This window comes from Neohortaea acidophila (assembly GCF_010093505.1).
Source record: "Neohortaea acidophila strain CBS 113389 unplaced genomic scaffold BDY17scaffold_2, whole genome shotgun sequence".
Taxonomy (NCBI): Eukaryota; Fungi; Ascomycota; class Dothideomycetes; order Mycosphaerellales; family Teratosphaeriaceae; genus Neohortaea; species Neohortaea acidophila.
The window spans coordinates 672,809-686,726 of NW_022985511.1; the positions used below are offsets into that span (position 1 = coordinate 672,809).

Here is a 13,918-nt window from a genome sequence, read left to right on the forward strand (position 1 = left end):
TCACGCTTCGGCGTGATATCACCCTCCCGGACTCGGTCGATTGAGCATCCGCCTATTCCACATGCGCATATTAATTCGAACCGTGCTGTTAGGCAAACTCTGGCTGTTGAATATCGAATCGTGTAGACACATATTCCCGAGGAAATGGAAGAGGAGCCAGAGGCCGGCAGCCTTGCAAAACGGTGCGGTCTCATTCGCCCGCTTTGCTAGTCTAGTCAATCAAGCGGAATTGGTGCAGTCCCAGCTTTGTCAACTTTCTCCTGATTGGCTCCGCATACTACCCTCTCGTTCGTCATGACAACCATGATTATTCGTTTCATCAATGCATTTGGTCGCGCGTGCACGCGAATTGCTACCGTCCGTCAAAGTGAAAAGTGCAACAACTTCTAGAGCAGCTCAGCCTTGGGAGAGGGCAGCTAGACCTGGGAAAGAAGCCGTGACGACAGATCCACATCCACGTTGTTGTTCATAAAATACGGTGTAATCGCAAAGATGATTGAGGCGAGTATGCACCGCGCCTTTCGTGGGTGAAAGATACGTCTACCTGCCAACGCCTCGCTGATTTGCATAATCTCATCGGTGTCACCGCAATATCTCCTCCCAATCCGGCGTGACCACGAACTTGCTATTGACAGGACCCATACTTGTTGCCATCCCGGGGGGCATCTCCTCATCATCGTCGTCGGTCTTTGCATCTGGAAGCGTGGTGACCAGCACGTCCTGCAAAAAGCTCACTTCGGTGCCCATGCCCACGCAGAGGCTCGTGCCTCCCCAGTCCAGAGTCACCCGCCCAGAAGCGTGCACTCTCAACTTCCCGACGGCGCCGCTGGGAAACTTGTCGCGAATGTTGATCGACTCCTTGTTGTCCTCGTCAACTACCGCGGACGAATCTGCTTCGGTGGTGGGATCGGGCTTTATTGCGAGTGGGGAGAGGTCCGGCAGGATGGGCGGGAACTGAAACAAATACACCTCCTCTTCCCGTTTGTCTGGTTTCGTCATGTCCACATCGCCATCGTGGTCGGTGGGTGCCGAGTTCAACGGACCCAATTGCTCCCGAAGCCTGGTCAGGTCCTTTTGTTGTCGTTGCCACTCCTCGCGTTCGTCTTGCAGCTGGAAGTTGGGTTCATCGGCGAACGACTCGGTGGATAAGGCCCGGTTCTTTGCTTTCGCCTTGCCCTTCCTTCTCGCTTCCGGACTTGACGGTCGCAGTTCTGTCGGCTCCGCGTTCGATGATGGAACTTGGGGCTCACCCTCTGGATCCTGTTTCACAGTTGCTCTCCCCTCAAGATCGCTGTCAGAGTCGGAGTATGTTGCTTGAAAGACGCTCTTCTCATCCACAGCCTGCATGTCCTTGGCTCGTTGCTTGCCCTTCTTCTTCTCCGACGTTTGTATGCCAGTCGTATCGTTTGCGTCGACTATGACGTTACCATCCTGATTCGTCGCGCCGTCGGCATTGAGGCCCATCGCTTTCCCCTTGCGCGCAGTCCTTGTGACTCGGATTGGAGCGAATTGGTCATGTTCGCCATCGTCTTGCATCAAATCGATGACCCCAAGATCTTCCACATTCACTCTCTGAATCGCATTCCCTTCTTCATCCTCGTCGCTGGAGATGTATCCACCGTCTTCAATGTTGACATAGGTGCGATGCCTCAACACGCCGTCGCCAGGGACACCTGTTGCAGACTCCTCCTTGATGGGTTTGCCGTCTATGGCTGCGGTCGTGTTTGCAGCGGAAATGGTGTCTCTTGATCTTGTGGCGCGTGTTCCGCTTGCGCCACTGTTCCATCTTCGGGCTGCTTTCTTTTGCGCGCTGGCCTGCTCAGCACCGAAAGGTCCGCTCGCGATAGCCTGAAACGGGGTCCTTGCGGACTCGTTCGCTGCACCTCCACGACCCCTTCCCCTCCCCCGATTGCCTCTCCCTCTCCATCCGCCCCTCGAACCACCCTGCTTGGACTGTGCAGAATCTCCAGGAGCCTTGCCAGCAGCCTCGCCTTTCCGTCGTGCGTTGGCTGCATCCTCCAGCTGCTGTCGTTCTGCCTGTGATCTTCTGACACCTCCTCGCGGCTGACCTGGTGCTCGTTTTCCTCTGGTCGCACTCGATGTAGGAACAGGCTGAGCAGGTCCCGTGTTTGGACTGGTATTGCTAGGGGCGAGTGAGAGCGATGTATTGCCATCCTGCGCTGAGCCAGCAGCTATGGCCTCCCCCACGACCGGTTTCGCATCTTGGGTCTCTGGAGCAGCAGCACCATCTGGCACAGCTTCTTTGGAGGAGCCGCTAACCAATGATTGCCGTTTCGGAGGCATTTCCGATGTGCGGAGCGAGCAGTCGTGTGAAGAAGATGTTCAGTGCATCGGATTGGTATCACTTTCAAAAAGTTCGAGGCACGAATTTAGACTTTGTAGGTGGACATGAGCGCCAAAGTTTAAATTCAAAGCACTGCGAAAGCTCACCTCTCCCCGCAGCGTCATGTCAGGTACTCAGGCCGATTTGAAAGACTAATAACAACTTGGATTGTCTAATGCGCGAGGCGTTGCGTGGTCTTGCTAGCCATGTGCTGTTCATAGAGTACCTGTGTGTGTTGTGTGAGGACACGCCTCGGACGCAACAGCGAGCACCTTGTGCTGGAATAACAGCAGAGCAATGGATATTCGTATCTTTGTCGAGGCATGTCTTAACCGTTCAAGGCAGATTGCAACCCTAATGATCACATGGATGTGAGAAGTATGCCTTTGCTGTGAGGCCAAGAGTCGGGTGTTCTGAGAGGATGTGACGTTGGCGTTGGCTCGAGCTTCTTCGAACTTAGCTCCAGCCACCAAAGACAGCCGACACAGCTCCAATGCTCGCTCGCACTACTACCCCCTCCTCACCGCACTCCCCGACACCTCCATCGTAACCATTGATCCTCGCCACCATGGTCCTCGCCCGCACCGGAGCCCTGCGCACCCTGCAGTCTTCTTTGAGACACAGCGGCCGCCGCGTACTTCCCCGGACTTCGGCGCCCCGCCGAACGCAGCTTGTTCAGAGACGCTATGCCAGCGGAGGATCGGACGGCGGGCATGCTGCTAGCTCCGACATTCCATGGTGAGCTTGTATTGCTCGTTGAAGTTGCTGATGAGTGTGCTAACGGCGACAGGCTCATCGGTGCTATAGCCGTCACCGTCCCCGCTACCTGGTATCTGTGGCCCAGTACTTCCGACGCCGAGCATAGCGCTCCTCATGCGGTCTACGAGGAATTCGCCAAGTCGGAGGAGAAGAAAGAGAAGGAGGGAGGTGGCGAGGAGGAGGACGAAGGCTCAGATGACGGCGAGAAGCAGGATCAGGGCTCCGAGGAGGATGAGTCTGACGGTCCGGATCAGAAGGAGGATCCTAAGAAGAGCGAGCCAGACGGTGGGAAACCCGAGAAGTCCGAGTCTGGAAGTAAAGACTCCAAGAAGGGCGGTTCGGAAGGTGGAGAGTCCAAGAAGGGTGAATCTGGCGGCGACGAGTCCAAGAAGAGCGAATCAAAGGGTGGTGATTCCGAGAAGAGCGAGTCCAAGGGTGGTGATTCCGAGAAGAGTGAATCGAAGGGTGGTGAGTCCAAGAAGAGCAAACCAAAGGGCGGTGATTCCGAGAAGAGTGAATCAAAGGGCGGAGAGTCAAAGGGCGATGATTCGAAAGACGACTCCAATGACGAATCCGACGAAGGTGAATCGAAGGACGACGACTCTGGAGACGATTCCAAGGAATCCAAGTCATCTGACAGCTCCAAAGACTCCGGCGACAGCAAAGGCGATGACGACAAGTCTTCCAAGGGGAAAGGTAAGACGATTGGCAAGTCTATTCACCCCGATAACGATTCCACTGTATGTGACGGAGTAATCCATGCGCGAGGCTACGATGTATCCTTTCCTTTGTGGAACGAGAGAATCACCTCATCCCTCATTAAGCCTGGGCTTGCTGACACTTCCTCCAGAAACCGGATCAAAGAAGTAAATCCGCGCAGTTTGGAATCTCTACCGGCGAGACGAAGCACTCGACTCAGATTGACCAGGACCCCAGCAAGTCAAAGAAGAGTGACGGATCGCCGGAAACTTCAAAGGCCAAGGGGACTGTCAAGACGGGGAATTAGCTTTTACTTCGATTGACTTCCCTCCGATACTGAAGCGGTAATGGAGGGGAAATGCGAGTCGGCATTTGTATATATTGTATCGCTAAAAAGGAGAAATGCAACATTTCAGTAGACGTTGACTATCTTGCATGGCAAAGTCAAATGATACAGCATTTGCAGGCGCAGTGCTCACTTTGGACTGTCATCAAATGCCTTTTGCCTGGTTCTCTTGTTCCAAGAGAGCGTTCTGCTTAATGAATCGACCCAGTCCTCGTTCTTCCGATCTAGAGGCAGTACGCTGGGAAACGGGAAACGACTGGCAGAGATTGTGACATAGTCGCCAGCCTTGAGCTCACACCGTTCTTTGCCGTCGAAGCTGGCCCAACAGCTTGCCCTTGCATCATAAGGAACACCGATCCTCAAAACGATCGTATCTGGTAGAACAAGTGGTCTAAAGTTCAGGGCGTGAGGAGCGATGGCTGTGATAAGAAGGACGGGTGCCTCAGGGTGCACCAATGATCCACCGCACGCCAGGTTGTATGCTGTAGATCCGGTTGGCGTCGAAACGCAAATCCCGTCCCCTTGCACCGTAGTAAAATGTTGGGAGTCGCCGAAGACCTCAATGCCGCTCATGGTGGCTGCGGGACCGCGGTCACACACACAGTCATTCAAAATCGAATGACTTCCATCAGGGTAATGGGTGCTGATATCATCCGCGAGGGTTCCTACTAGCTCTTCGACGAGATCTCTTTGATGTTGCGCCCTCTCGTGCTCGCGCGGTTTGGATCGCATTATGGTCGCTTCGAATCGCAGTCGAACGGAGACAGTGACTCCGTCACGGAATGCTTTGGTGAGGGTTTCGGGGTACTGTTGAAAGTCGAATTTTGTTAGGAAGCCTAAGGATCCTCCGGCGAAGGACATGACGGGCGGTACGATCCTCTGGAACAGCCACGATGCGTAGAGAACAGTACCATCACCACCCAGAGCCAGCACAATTTCCCAGGTGTGGGGCTTTTTTCGACAAAGCTCGGTCGTCCAGTACCTGAGTCGGTGTTGATATGAGGGGTCCTTGGACACGATGTCTTCGGCATTGAAAGCCTCGTTTCGCTCCAGCGTATTCTCAACCCACACCGTGTAGAAGTGGCCGTCAAGGCTTTTCTGTTCGAGAAGCCATTTTGCCATGGAGCGAGTTTTGGCGACAAGGCTTTGGTCGTGAGCCTTGGTAAGAAGGAAAACATTCCGGACTTTGAGCTTCACCTGGATTTTTCCTAGCTTTTTGGAAAGCTCACGGATGCCCAAAGCCATGTCTGAAAGTTGCTGCTTGGTGAGATGCCTTGATTGTGTATGAGCGTCCGCTTCTTGGTCTGGAGTGGGGTCTGCAGGCGAACGCTGGGCGATGCCTTCATCATCCAGAGTGCCCGACCTCACGCCGCTGTGGAGCAGCGTGTGTACGAAGCATGAAGTACTTTGTCGTGGATTGCCAGGCCGTGTCGAGATCGACGCTCGTCTTCTTTGCGCTGCAGAATCGCCAAAGGAGACTTCCAGCGGCTCGTTCACGCCTTCGGAGTCGCTGGACATGGGTTCAGGCTCGCCCAGCGGCTCTTCGATCTGCTCACCATTGGGATGTGCCGGATTGGTCGCCATTGGTAGAGGAATGTCGATGGCTTGCGATTCGGCTAATTGAGATGGTTTGAGAAGGGCGAGGGTCAATGGAGCTTTACCACGCATCATCAGTAGGATGTGACGTCCGTTTTAAGCTTTCCTAATTCAGCCAATCCCGCCGGGCTTTGGACACGATTTTCAACCCGGCAGGCCGGCAAAGCCTTACTAACGAGAACACCGCACATGCATGTCCGTCATGCAGCGCACTCGAGGATATACCTGAAGACATCACTAAGGGTTCGGCATCATTTGCCATGGCTAAACATACCATCACACCCTGGCGAATGAACGCGGACCTACTCCAAGTGCGGACACAACTCTTTTCCCTCTCTACCGAAGACAATCAAGCACGACGCCATGCCGTGAACCGCGTGATGGCATGGAAACTGCGCGGAAATCTCCCTCACGCCGTGGAATCCACTGCCTTGCTAATCGACGCCATCCTCCATCATGATTCGAACATCAACTCCTCGTTCAGCATCCGCGCCGTATACAGCGCCGCCTTCTCTCGCTTCGTTACCGGCTTCTGCGATATTGGTCGCCACAAGGAGCGAACGCTGGAGCCGATCAGCATGCTGGAGATTGCGAGGCAGATTGACATGCCTGCCGACTTTGTGGCATTAAGACATGAGGCGACTCACGAGGAACTTCCTGGCCTGAAACGCCTCACACATGCGACACAGCAAGCACTGGACTGGCTGTGGCGGGTGTACTGGAGTCGGTTGGATGAGACTGCAGGGGAGGAAGCTGTCGCAATGCCATCAGACGTCCTCAGATCCGAACTCTCGTCAGTGCTGCGCGCCTTTCGAAGGGAGTTGCGCAACCTCCTCCGTGCGCCGAAGTCGTCAACTCACCACGACACAGCGCTCGAGGTACAGCGGACATGTGCGAAACTGGAGGAATTGGGTCATGGTGCACCGCAGCTGAGCACTTTGTTGATCTCTACAATGCTGGGAGAGCGACTCATTCTGCCGGCAGACATGGAACTCGGCTCATCGCTGCGTGGCGCATTCCTTCTGTGGGACGATTTGATTCTCGAGCTCTCCAGACGCTTTGGTGACTTTGTGCGGGATCTCGGTATGGCGATGCTCGATGAACTAGCGAGGTCATCAGGCGTGAGACCTGACACAGCCGCTACAAAAGAGGGATTCGCAGATTGGCTGATTCACCTCTTATCGATACACATCAAGGATGTGAACGGCCAGGTGGACTTTGCAGCGGAGTTGATGAAGGGATGTTGCTTATACCCCGGCTACTGGACACGCAAGGTTGCAGCAAGAGTGTTGGAGCGTGGCAACGAGAGCTTTAAGGAGGAGTGGCGTGATTTATTAGAGGCTAGCATGGAGGGGAGTGAGTCTGATAGCCTGGCAGGGGCTGAAAAGCGAGGCGCAGATGGAGAGGCTCTGGCGCTGCATTCGCACATACAAGAAAGCGCGCATGGCCGGGCGGAGAGCTGGAGTAGGACAATATTGCCTCCAATTGCACCAATGGGTGTTGTTTAAGGTCTTCTATCTCGTTCTCTCCTTGAATACTGCATACTGCATCCTACGCCAAATGACGTGTTAGCTCAATGCTTTCCGGCAAGAGCAAAAAGAATTCGAATGGTGCAGCCAGGATTCGAACCCTCGCCCTCAGGGGCAAAAGAGTTCGGCCTCATTGGACCTAATCTCTCGATTTCAACCACATTGGGCCTACTCTCTCCTCAGGGGAAGCTCAGTTGGGTGTCGCAAGGGCAGTTCGTGGAGTTTTCGCACGTTTCGCCAGGCGGAGGCAGAGGGAAGATTAACCTGTTGCTTCAAGACGCCAATTTTCATGTCTCACCACTGGCTCATAAGGTGATATTCGAGGGGCCGCGAATTGTTTATATGCTCATGGCTTGCTGCTCGGCACAACTTCGGTTGTGTCACCCGGCTTTGAGGGCCTCATCCCTCTCCACGACGCTTTCTTTGAAGCGGAGCAGGAAAATCGTTTTTCCCGGCCACAGCTCATCGCCTTCGCCGGCCCAATGCGCCGTCACACCATCGGTGCTCAGCCCGGTAGCATCGCACATGCCTTCGATGATGCCGGCGACAAAAGCGGCGCAGTTCAGCTGGCTGATTTCCTTGGGGATGCTGATGAAGCTGTTGACCAAGGGCTCGTTGTCGATGATCATGTATTCATTCTTCTTCTCCGTGCCTTGCTCGAGCGCATCTGCGGTGCGGTTGAAGAGGGCACGCCAGACGGTGCCATGCACGAACTGAAGCAGCTCGAGAATACGGGTGGGTCGAGTGGCTGTTCGGGGGGGCTGTCGATAGAGGAGGAGGTCGAGGAGTTTGGTGCCGATGGGGTAGCCAGCGCGGTTGAGGCGGGTTTCGATCTCGCTCACTGAGCCGGACTTGGAGTGGTGGTAGGTGATGAGGGTGTTGAACAGGTAGGCGAAGGAAGCGAGGGAGGACTCGTTCACGCGCGTGCGATTCAAGTTGCGGTCGTAGATGGACTTGCGGCTGGATGGATAGCGGAGGGTGGATTGGAAGGGCTTTGTGGGAGGGAGGGGTTTGAAGTTGTCCTCCTTGTCGGCAGGCGCTGCCACGGGGCCAGGCATGATTGAGGCCGACGCGCTGCTTTCTCGTGGTGCTCTCAACGAGGTTCGTCAATTGTCTACCAAGTACAGATGGGATGAAGTGGAGCGCGTGCTCCACCCGCACCCCCCGGTCCGCCAAGACTGTCAAGCCAGCATGATGCCTGACCGCGTTCAGATGTAGCTAGCTCTACATGATTTCATGAGTTCTAAACAAAGGACTGATTTACGCGGAAGATGTGATATTATTCAATGGCTTGTCATCTTTCGAGGTCTTGCGAACACCCGTCGTCGACGACTTCACGTTCCTCCGTCAACGGCTGTGTGGTTTGGCGGATCACAAATCGGAACCATGGACGGTTTAGTGTCTTGTCAATCGCTCGATCGCGGTAAATGTATGCGAGGGTCATGATTGATGTTCAGCATAATTGATGCCCATTAGAGAGACGTGAAAGATGCTGCAAACAGCCAGCGAGCACAATTCATGTCCATTCACTGCCCAATTCATTCCTGAGGCAGAAGTTCACGTGCATTGGAATGAGATGGGGGCGTGCGTGCTATTTCCGGCTGAAAGGGAGGGCGCACGGGCCGCTTTCACATGCTTTTGGCGTGCTTGCGCTGTGGGTGGGTCGGGGCAGGTGATCACCGCCCGCCTTTCCCTCAACTGCGACGATGTGGGCGCAATCCCGTGCAACGACTCGCCCTCCTTGTCCAGCACGTGGTCACTCTCAATCCTCTCTTCATCCCTTACACTTGCTTATGCCCCCTCGCTTTCACGTGTCAATTGCCTTCTCCGCCCTCTGCGCTCTCGCCCCTGCACGTCGCGTGACCTCCGACGCCGCAGGTGGAGAGCGGCTGGCGCATGTGCATTGAACGCCTCGACTCGACTCCGACAGTCAGCACCCGAAGTCACATGCCAAATATTCGCTCCTCCCGTGGCCACTCCTCCTCTTCGCCTCCTCCGCCCTCCGCCCTCCCTCCTCCCATCCCATCTCTATCCCGCCAGACGCCATCATGGGCAGAGAGCAGCCGACCATCGTGCTGCGTCCCAATCAGAACCGACGAGATGAGCGGGCGAGAAGAGCGCGGGAGACCAAGAACAGAGTCATCCCTGACCTCTTAAGATCATGTCCGCGCGCAAAACACGGCATCGCGAGAGCCGAACTCATCGTCGACCCTTCCCCAGTCGCCGAATCCTCGTCCCATCACACACCCGCCGACTCCTGCTCACGTCCGGATCTCAAAATACGAGTTCAGCCGCTCGACACCCTGACCGCCGCCTCGCGAATAGCCGACAAGTCTCTCATCCCCAAGCGCTCCGGTCCTGCCGTCAAATCGCGCTCCAATGCGCCCAACATCGGTGTTCTGAATATGTGCTCTGCCCTTCGACCAGGTGGTGGTTTCCTAGAAGGTGCAAACAGTCAGGAAGAATTCCTCTGCGCGCGCACCACCCTCTACCCCTCGCTATGGGACTCCTTCTATCGCCTGCCCGATGTCAGCGGCATCTACACTCCTGACGTCCTGGTCTTTCGAGACCACTTGCCGGAAGCCAACGATCTCTCCAAAAACTCCCGCTTTTTCATCGATGTCATCAGCTCGTCCATGTTCCGATTTTCAGACGCCAGAGCAGAGGGCTGTTCCTGCAGTCTAAGCTATTGCGACAAGCACCGAGATCTGTCCCTGCGATCCATGCGCGCTGTGTTGCGGATAGCGCAAAGCAAAGGCGCGGAGAAGCTTGTCTTGGGTGCGTGGGGATGCGGCAGCCATGGCAACCCGGTCAAAGAAGTCGCCAAGAATTGGCGGAAAGTCATCGCCGGTGCTCCCCGCCAGAAGCGCCCCAATGCGGAGCGATGGGAGGGCATTGACGAAATCATCTTCGCCATTCCCGACCGCACCATGCTCCGTGAGTTCGAGGCCGCTTTCCAGGACATCCTCGCGCCAGATGATCCCGAGTCTTCCGAAATCTCACCAGTCGACTCCGTTGCGCAGCTCGATGAAGAGCATGCGAGGACGTCAGAGCTTCTCTCCCGAATCGCAGAGATTGAGATGCAAATTGAGCAAGCCAAGAACCCGCGGTTGAAGAACAGATTACGTGAGACCCTGGCCAACCTTCAAAGAGACCTCAATCAAGGCCCGAACGCAAAAGCGTCCAATGCGGAGGATGTCACCCCCGAAGAGGATGATCCAGCGGACGGCTTCGTCTTCACCGGCTTCCCAGCTTCTGATGACGAGGACAATGGCTTCTACCACCTCGCCGACAGGGACATGGACTCTGATTCCTCTGGCCGCGGTCAATCGGAGAACTACGAGTTCCGGCCAGGTCCGCCGGGTCTAGCATCCCACGACGAAGATGAGAGTCTCGATGAAGCTTTGTTCCCCGCCATCTCCCACTCTCCGAAATTCGACGCCGAAACGGGCTGGTATTCAGGCAGCCTGGACGGCTTGACGACCCTCTTGAAACAGAGCCAAGGAGGAATGCGGCATAGTCGTACCAGCCCCGGCAGTCCAGAGATCCGACCAACATCGGGCGATCTGGGCATCAACTCGGGGGCTTTGCACGAGTATCTTTCGAGGTACCAGGGGACGGACGTGGCTGATTATTGAAATCTTGAAGCGCGAATGTTTTGTGATTTAAATTGAACACCATTGGCGTGAAGAAATTTGCATTGGATGGCGCGACGGGTTTTGGGTGCTTCTGGACATTGCCGAGACACATGTAGCTCACTCGATATGCTGAGAACTCTTGAACATTATGACTGTTCCTTTTCTTCTTCCTCAAGCTCCGGCATGAGATGTAGATGTTCTTCATTTCGTTCGTTGCCGAACTTTGATTTTCGGCACGCAGGCATCACGTGACATACTGTCCCAATTAGGCAAGAACAAGTCTCCATGGACGATGGAGCCAAATGAAGAAACCACAATATTTATTGCGTTCAACAACATGAAAAGACACTCGAGATACATCCAATCATCTCGTGTACGTGAAGAAACATTCTCTGACTGTCCATTTTGCATTGCGTTCAACACCAAGAGACACTCTACATACATCCCATCATCTCGTGTACGTGAAGAACACATTCTCCTTGTCCGTCAAATCGAGGAACGCCGCCTTTTCCGCCTGGTGCTGCACCTCTTCCTCACTCCACCCGTTGTCGAGGATCAGTTGTTGGAGAGCAACTTTCTTCTGTCGGTTCCAGCGGACGTTGATGTAAGCCATTATGGCAGCGGCACACATGAGAACGCCCGTCAAAATGCCAATTGCGGCCTTACCCGGAATGTAACCAGGGGCGTCCTGAGGGAGAAAGATGTAGGTGCCGACGACAGATCCGACTCCAAACGTGAACAGTGTGAACGCATTGATCGTGTTCTTCTTCGTGTATCCTCCGGTATTCGAGGAGTTCCATGCGTAACACAAGGGGAACGTCGGCGCCGAGAGGTTCTGTATCAGAAGTCCGAATTCGAGAACTCCCTTCTTTCCAGAATTTTGCATTGTGGTCAAGATGATCATGCCAATCAAAGTTGGCAAACTGGTGAGTAGAACCAGACTCATTCGATCTTTGTAGCGGTCGGACAACCATCCCACCCCCACGACGGCCACTCCGCCGATGGCTGCCCTGGGCATATCAAGCAGGAGAGTGGTCCTCTCTGAAAAGCCAAGCCCTTCTTGGATCAAGTTGTTGAAGGCTGAATTCCCTCCATTTGGAATGCCCAAACACAATATAATCAGAGCCATGATCCAGGTGCGAATGTCCGTGAACGCTTCGCGGATCTGGTACTTCTTGATGTGTTTGTTGTGCGTGCCGCCTTGGTCGAGCCGAATCCGCTCCAATGCTGCGATCTTCTCTTCGTCCGAGAGGAACCTTGCAGTCGCGGCCGAGCTGGGTAGGTAGAAGATGACCAGAAGACCGCAGACAATCGCAAGAGCGCCCAAGACGATATATAACAGCTGCCAGGACGCGATTTGTCCGTGGTAGAAGGTTATTCCATACGAGGAGGCACCTCCCACGACAGAGCTGAGAAGGTTTCCAACGTAGAACTAGGTAGAAACGGGTCAGCGTGGGTAGATCAAAGGCGTGAGATCCAACGAAGTGAATCCCCGATAGGCAAGCCATGTATTGGCGTCGCTTACCCAGGCAATTCTACTTGCGCGCTCGTTCTGTTTGTACCACATCGAGACGATCAAGATCAAGCAGGGAGCGACGCAAGCCTCCAAGGTCCCAAGAAAGAACCGGAGCGCATAGAAGCCCGAGAAATTCTTGCACACCGCTGTGAGCATGACCAGGCAGCCCCACAGAATGATGTTGACGCCCAGGTATTTGGCAATCGGAAAGCGTTGTCCTATGTATTGCGCGGGAAACATCCAGACAAGGTACCCAACGTAAAAGGCTTGAGCAACTAGCATAGTTTTGGAGGGTTAGCATAGATATACCAAGGGGCAGCGAGTGTAATGGGCAATCCATCGCGCTTGTGATTGATGCTCCGTCCGCCAGAGTGGACCCGCATTGCGCAGGACAGGTCTCGGAACAGCAGACCGGTTCGGCCATGATGTCTTACCTGTGTTATATTGTATTCCCTTGACTGGAAATCCCATGATGCTTGAATACTATCATTTAAGAGTTAGCGTTTGCTTTTTTCCTTCCTTCCTTCTCCTCTCTCCCCTTACGCTTAAAATGTTCTTGTCGGTGAACTGGGTGAAGTATATGAAGCAGAGGAGCGGCATGATGTGAAGGTCCTGCTTGGGATCAGCCTCAATCGACCGGGATGCGTAGGACTATGTATTCGCACGATTTTCAATCTTAGCCGCTTGTAGTAGGCCTCATCGAACTGGTGGGCGTGTGTTCCGACCAGCCTGAGGGCATCGTCGCCGTCTGCGGCCTGGACTTCGCGGGGGGCGGCATCGCCATTGACATTCTCAACGACGATCGTGCCGACCTTCTCATCCGCGTTTTCGAGTTTCGAGGCGATGGAGTCCTGCTTCTTATCCTCGTTGATGGACGCCATTGTGCGTGAGATAGGGCAGGATGGCGGGGAAGAAGAGAGAATGACGAGACGAAAAGAAGAGGGGATGGTGAGTCGAGAAGGAGAGGAGATGTTGAGACGGTTTATAAGGAACAGCCAACTCTTTATGCTCACTTACGGTGGCGACGACGCAGCTCTGGATGTAACGTGCCGGGTATCTCATGCAGCGCATGCGAGATAGGCGGCGGAGGCGGCCAAAGGAGGAGTTAGAGTGCTACGATATCGGCGGATCGTCGCTCCTTCCTGTTACAGCCTAGTGGAATCCCACGAGCGCCCAGTGCCCCACACAACCCCGGATTCGCACGTTGTGATTTGTTCCGGTATCCGAGGCAGTGGAATGTCCTTTAATTCGCGTTCTGAGCAAATACATGGATCGAATGTACATGGGCCTCAAAACTTCAGTGCAACGGATACTGGAAGTCGACCACCGAGTCCTTTCTCCGCAGGCCTGAGAGACCAGAAGCGATCAAGAAGTAGTCATGTGGCTTGCAATCCTCATGGCAGCTCGAGATCATACCTCGCTATCGCAGATGCCGCAGGTTGAATCTTGCTCGATTAGCTCCAGTCAGCTTGGTGGGCACGTACCCAAATC

At 54.6% G+C, this 13,918-nt stretch overlaps 7 protein-coding genes across 7 annotated transcripts; 3 read left to right on the forward strand and 4 right to left on the reverse strand.

Moving 5' to 3' along the window:
- Positions 1 to 401: 401 nt before the first annotated feature.
- On the reverse strand, positions 402 to 1,902 carry BDY17DRAFT_291082 (RNA polymerase III RPC4-domain-containing protein). Its single transcript, XM_033732611.1, has one exon. The coding sequence runs from the start codon at positions 1,534 to 1,536 to the stop codon at positions 583 to 585; it is 954 nt and encodes a 317-aa protein (XP_033592785.1). The 5' UTR covers positions 1,537 to 1,902; the 3' UTR covers positions 402 to 582.
- Positions 1,903 to 2,773: 871 nt separating this feature from the next.
- On the forward strand, positions 2,774 to 4,222 carry BDY17DRAFT_291086 (uncharacterized protein). The gene is made up of 3 exons (XM_033732612.1): positions 2,774 to 3,082; positions 3,135 to 3,843; positions 3,954 to 4,222. The coding sequence occupies exons 1-3, from the start codon at positions 2,913 to 2,915 to the stop codon at positions 4,107 to 4,109; spliced, it is 1,035 nt and encodes a 344-aa protein (XP_033592786.1). The 5' UTR covers positions 2,774 to 2,912; the 3' UTR covers positions 4,110 to 4,222.
- Positions 4,223 to 5,815, reverse strand: BDY17DRAFT_291087 (ATP-NAD kinase-like domain-containing protein). Its single transcript, XM_033732613.1, has one exon. The coding sequence runs from the start codon at positions 5,730 to 5,732 to the stop codon at positions 4,278 to 4,280; it is 1,455 nt and encodes a 484-aa protein (XP_033592787.1). The 5' UTR covers positions 5,733 to 5,815; the 3' UTR covers positions 4,223 to 4,277.
- A 94-nt stretch (positions 5,816 to 5,909) lies between these two features.
- BDY17DRAFT_73146 (Las1-like-domain-containing protein) lies at positions 5,910 to 7,453 on the forward strand. Its single transcript, XM_033738659.1, has one exon. It carries the CDS (start codon positions 6,005 to 6,007, stop codon positions 7,250 to 7,252), a length of 1,248 nt encoding a protein of 415 aa, XP_033592788.1. The 5' UTR covers positions 5,910 to 6,004; the 3' UTR covers positions 7,253 to 7,453.
- On the reverse strand, positions 7,217 to 8,377 carry BDY17DRAFT_291089 (NO signaling/Golgi transport ligand-binding domain-containing protein). Its single transcript, XM_033732614.1, has one exon. The coding sequence runs from the start codon at positions 8,329 to 8,331 to the stop codon at positions 7,654 to 7,656; it is 678 nt and encodes a 225-aa protein (XP_033592789.1). The 5' UTR covers positions 8,332 to 8,377; the 3' UTR covers positions 7,217 to 7,653.
- Positions 8,378 to 8,964: 587 nt separating this feature from the next.
- Positions 8,965 to 11,056, forward strand: BDY17DRAFT_291090 (uncharacterized protein). Its single transcript, XM_033732615.1, has one exon. It carries the CDS (start codon positions 9,322 to 9,324, stop codon positions 10,909 to 10,911), a length of 1,590 nt encoding a protein of 529 aa, XP_033592790.1. The 5' UTR covers positions 8,965 to 9,321; the 3' UTR covers positions 10,912 to 11,056.
- A 252-nt stretch (positions 11,057 to 11,308) lies between these two features.
- BDY17DRAFT_261413 (MFS general substrate transporter) lies at positions 11,309 to 13,454 on the reverse strand. Its single transcript, XM_033731850.1, has 5 exons — positions 13,093 to 13,454; positions 12,971 to 13,039; positions 12,862 to 12,910; positions 12,437 to 12,702; positions 11,309 to 12,343 (listed from the first exon to the last, which is right to left on the reverse strand). The coding sequence occupies exons 1-5, from the start codon at positions 13,306 to 13,308 to the stop codon at positions 11,360 to 11,362; spliced, it is 1,584 nt and encodes a 527-aa protein (XP_033592791.1). The 5' UTR covers positions 13,309 to 13,454; the 3' UTR covers positions 11,309 to 11,359.
- Between the last annotated feature and the right edge of the window lie 464 nt (positions 13,455 to 13,918).

Bases quoted from the DNA above. Each gene is read 5' to 3' on its own strand.
- BDY17DRAFT_291082 (XM_033732611.1), bottom strand. From the start codon at position 1,536: ATGCAAGACGATGGCGAACATGACCAATTCGCTCCAATCCGAGTCACA.
- BDY17DRAFT_291086 (XM_033732612.1), top strand. From the start codon at position 2,913: ATGGTCCTCGCCCGCACCGGAGCCCTGCGCACCCTGCAGTCTTCTTTG. The intron at 3,083-3,134 runs GTGAGCTTGTAT...TAACGGCGACAG, and splicing joins GCTAGCTCCGACATTCCATG to GCTCATCGGTGCTATAGCCG. The intron at 3,844-3,953 runs GTATGTGACGGA...CACTTCCTCCAG, and splicing joins ACCCCGATAACGATTCCACT to AAACCGGATCAAAGAAGTAA.
- BDY17DRAFT_291087 (XM_033732613.1), bottom strand. From the start codon at position 5,732: ATGGCGACCAATCCGGCACATCCCAATGGTGAGCAGATCGAAGAGCCG.
- BDY17DRAFT_73146 (XM_033738659.1), top strand. From the start codon at position 6,005: ATGGCTAAACATACCATCACACCCTGGCGAATGAACGCGGACCTACTC.
- BDY17DRAFT_291089 (XM_033732614.1), bottom strand. From the start codon at position 8,331: ATGCCTGGCCCCGTGGCAGCGCCTGCCGACAAGGAGGACAACTTCAAA.
- BDY17DRAFT_291090 (XM_033732615.1), top strand. From the start codon at position 9,322: ATGGGCAGAGAGCAGCCGACCATCGTGCTGCGTCCCAATCAGAACCGA.
- BDY17DRAFT_261413 (XM_033731850.1), bottom strand. From the start codon at position 13,308: ATGGCGTCCATCAACGAGGATAAGAAGCAGGACTCCATCGCCTCGAAA. The intron at 13,040-13,092 runs GTGCGAATACAT...GATCCCAAGCAG, and splicing joins AGCGGCTAAGATTGAAAATC to GACCTTCACATCATGCCGCT. The intron at 12,344-12,436 runs GTAAGCGACGCC...GTTTCTACCTAG, and splicing joins GCGCAAGTAGAATTGCCTGG to TTCTACGTTGGAAACCTTCT.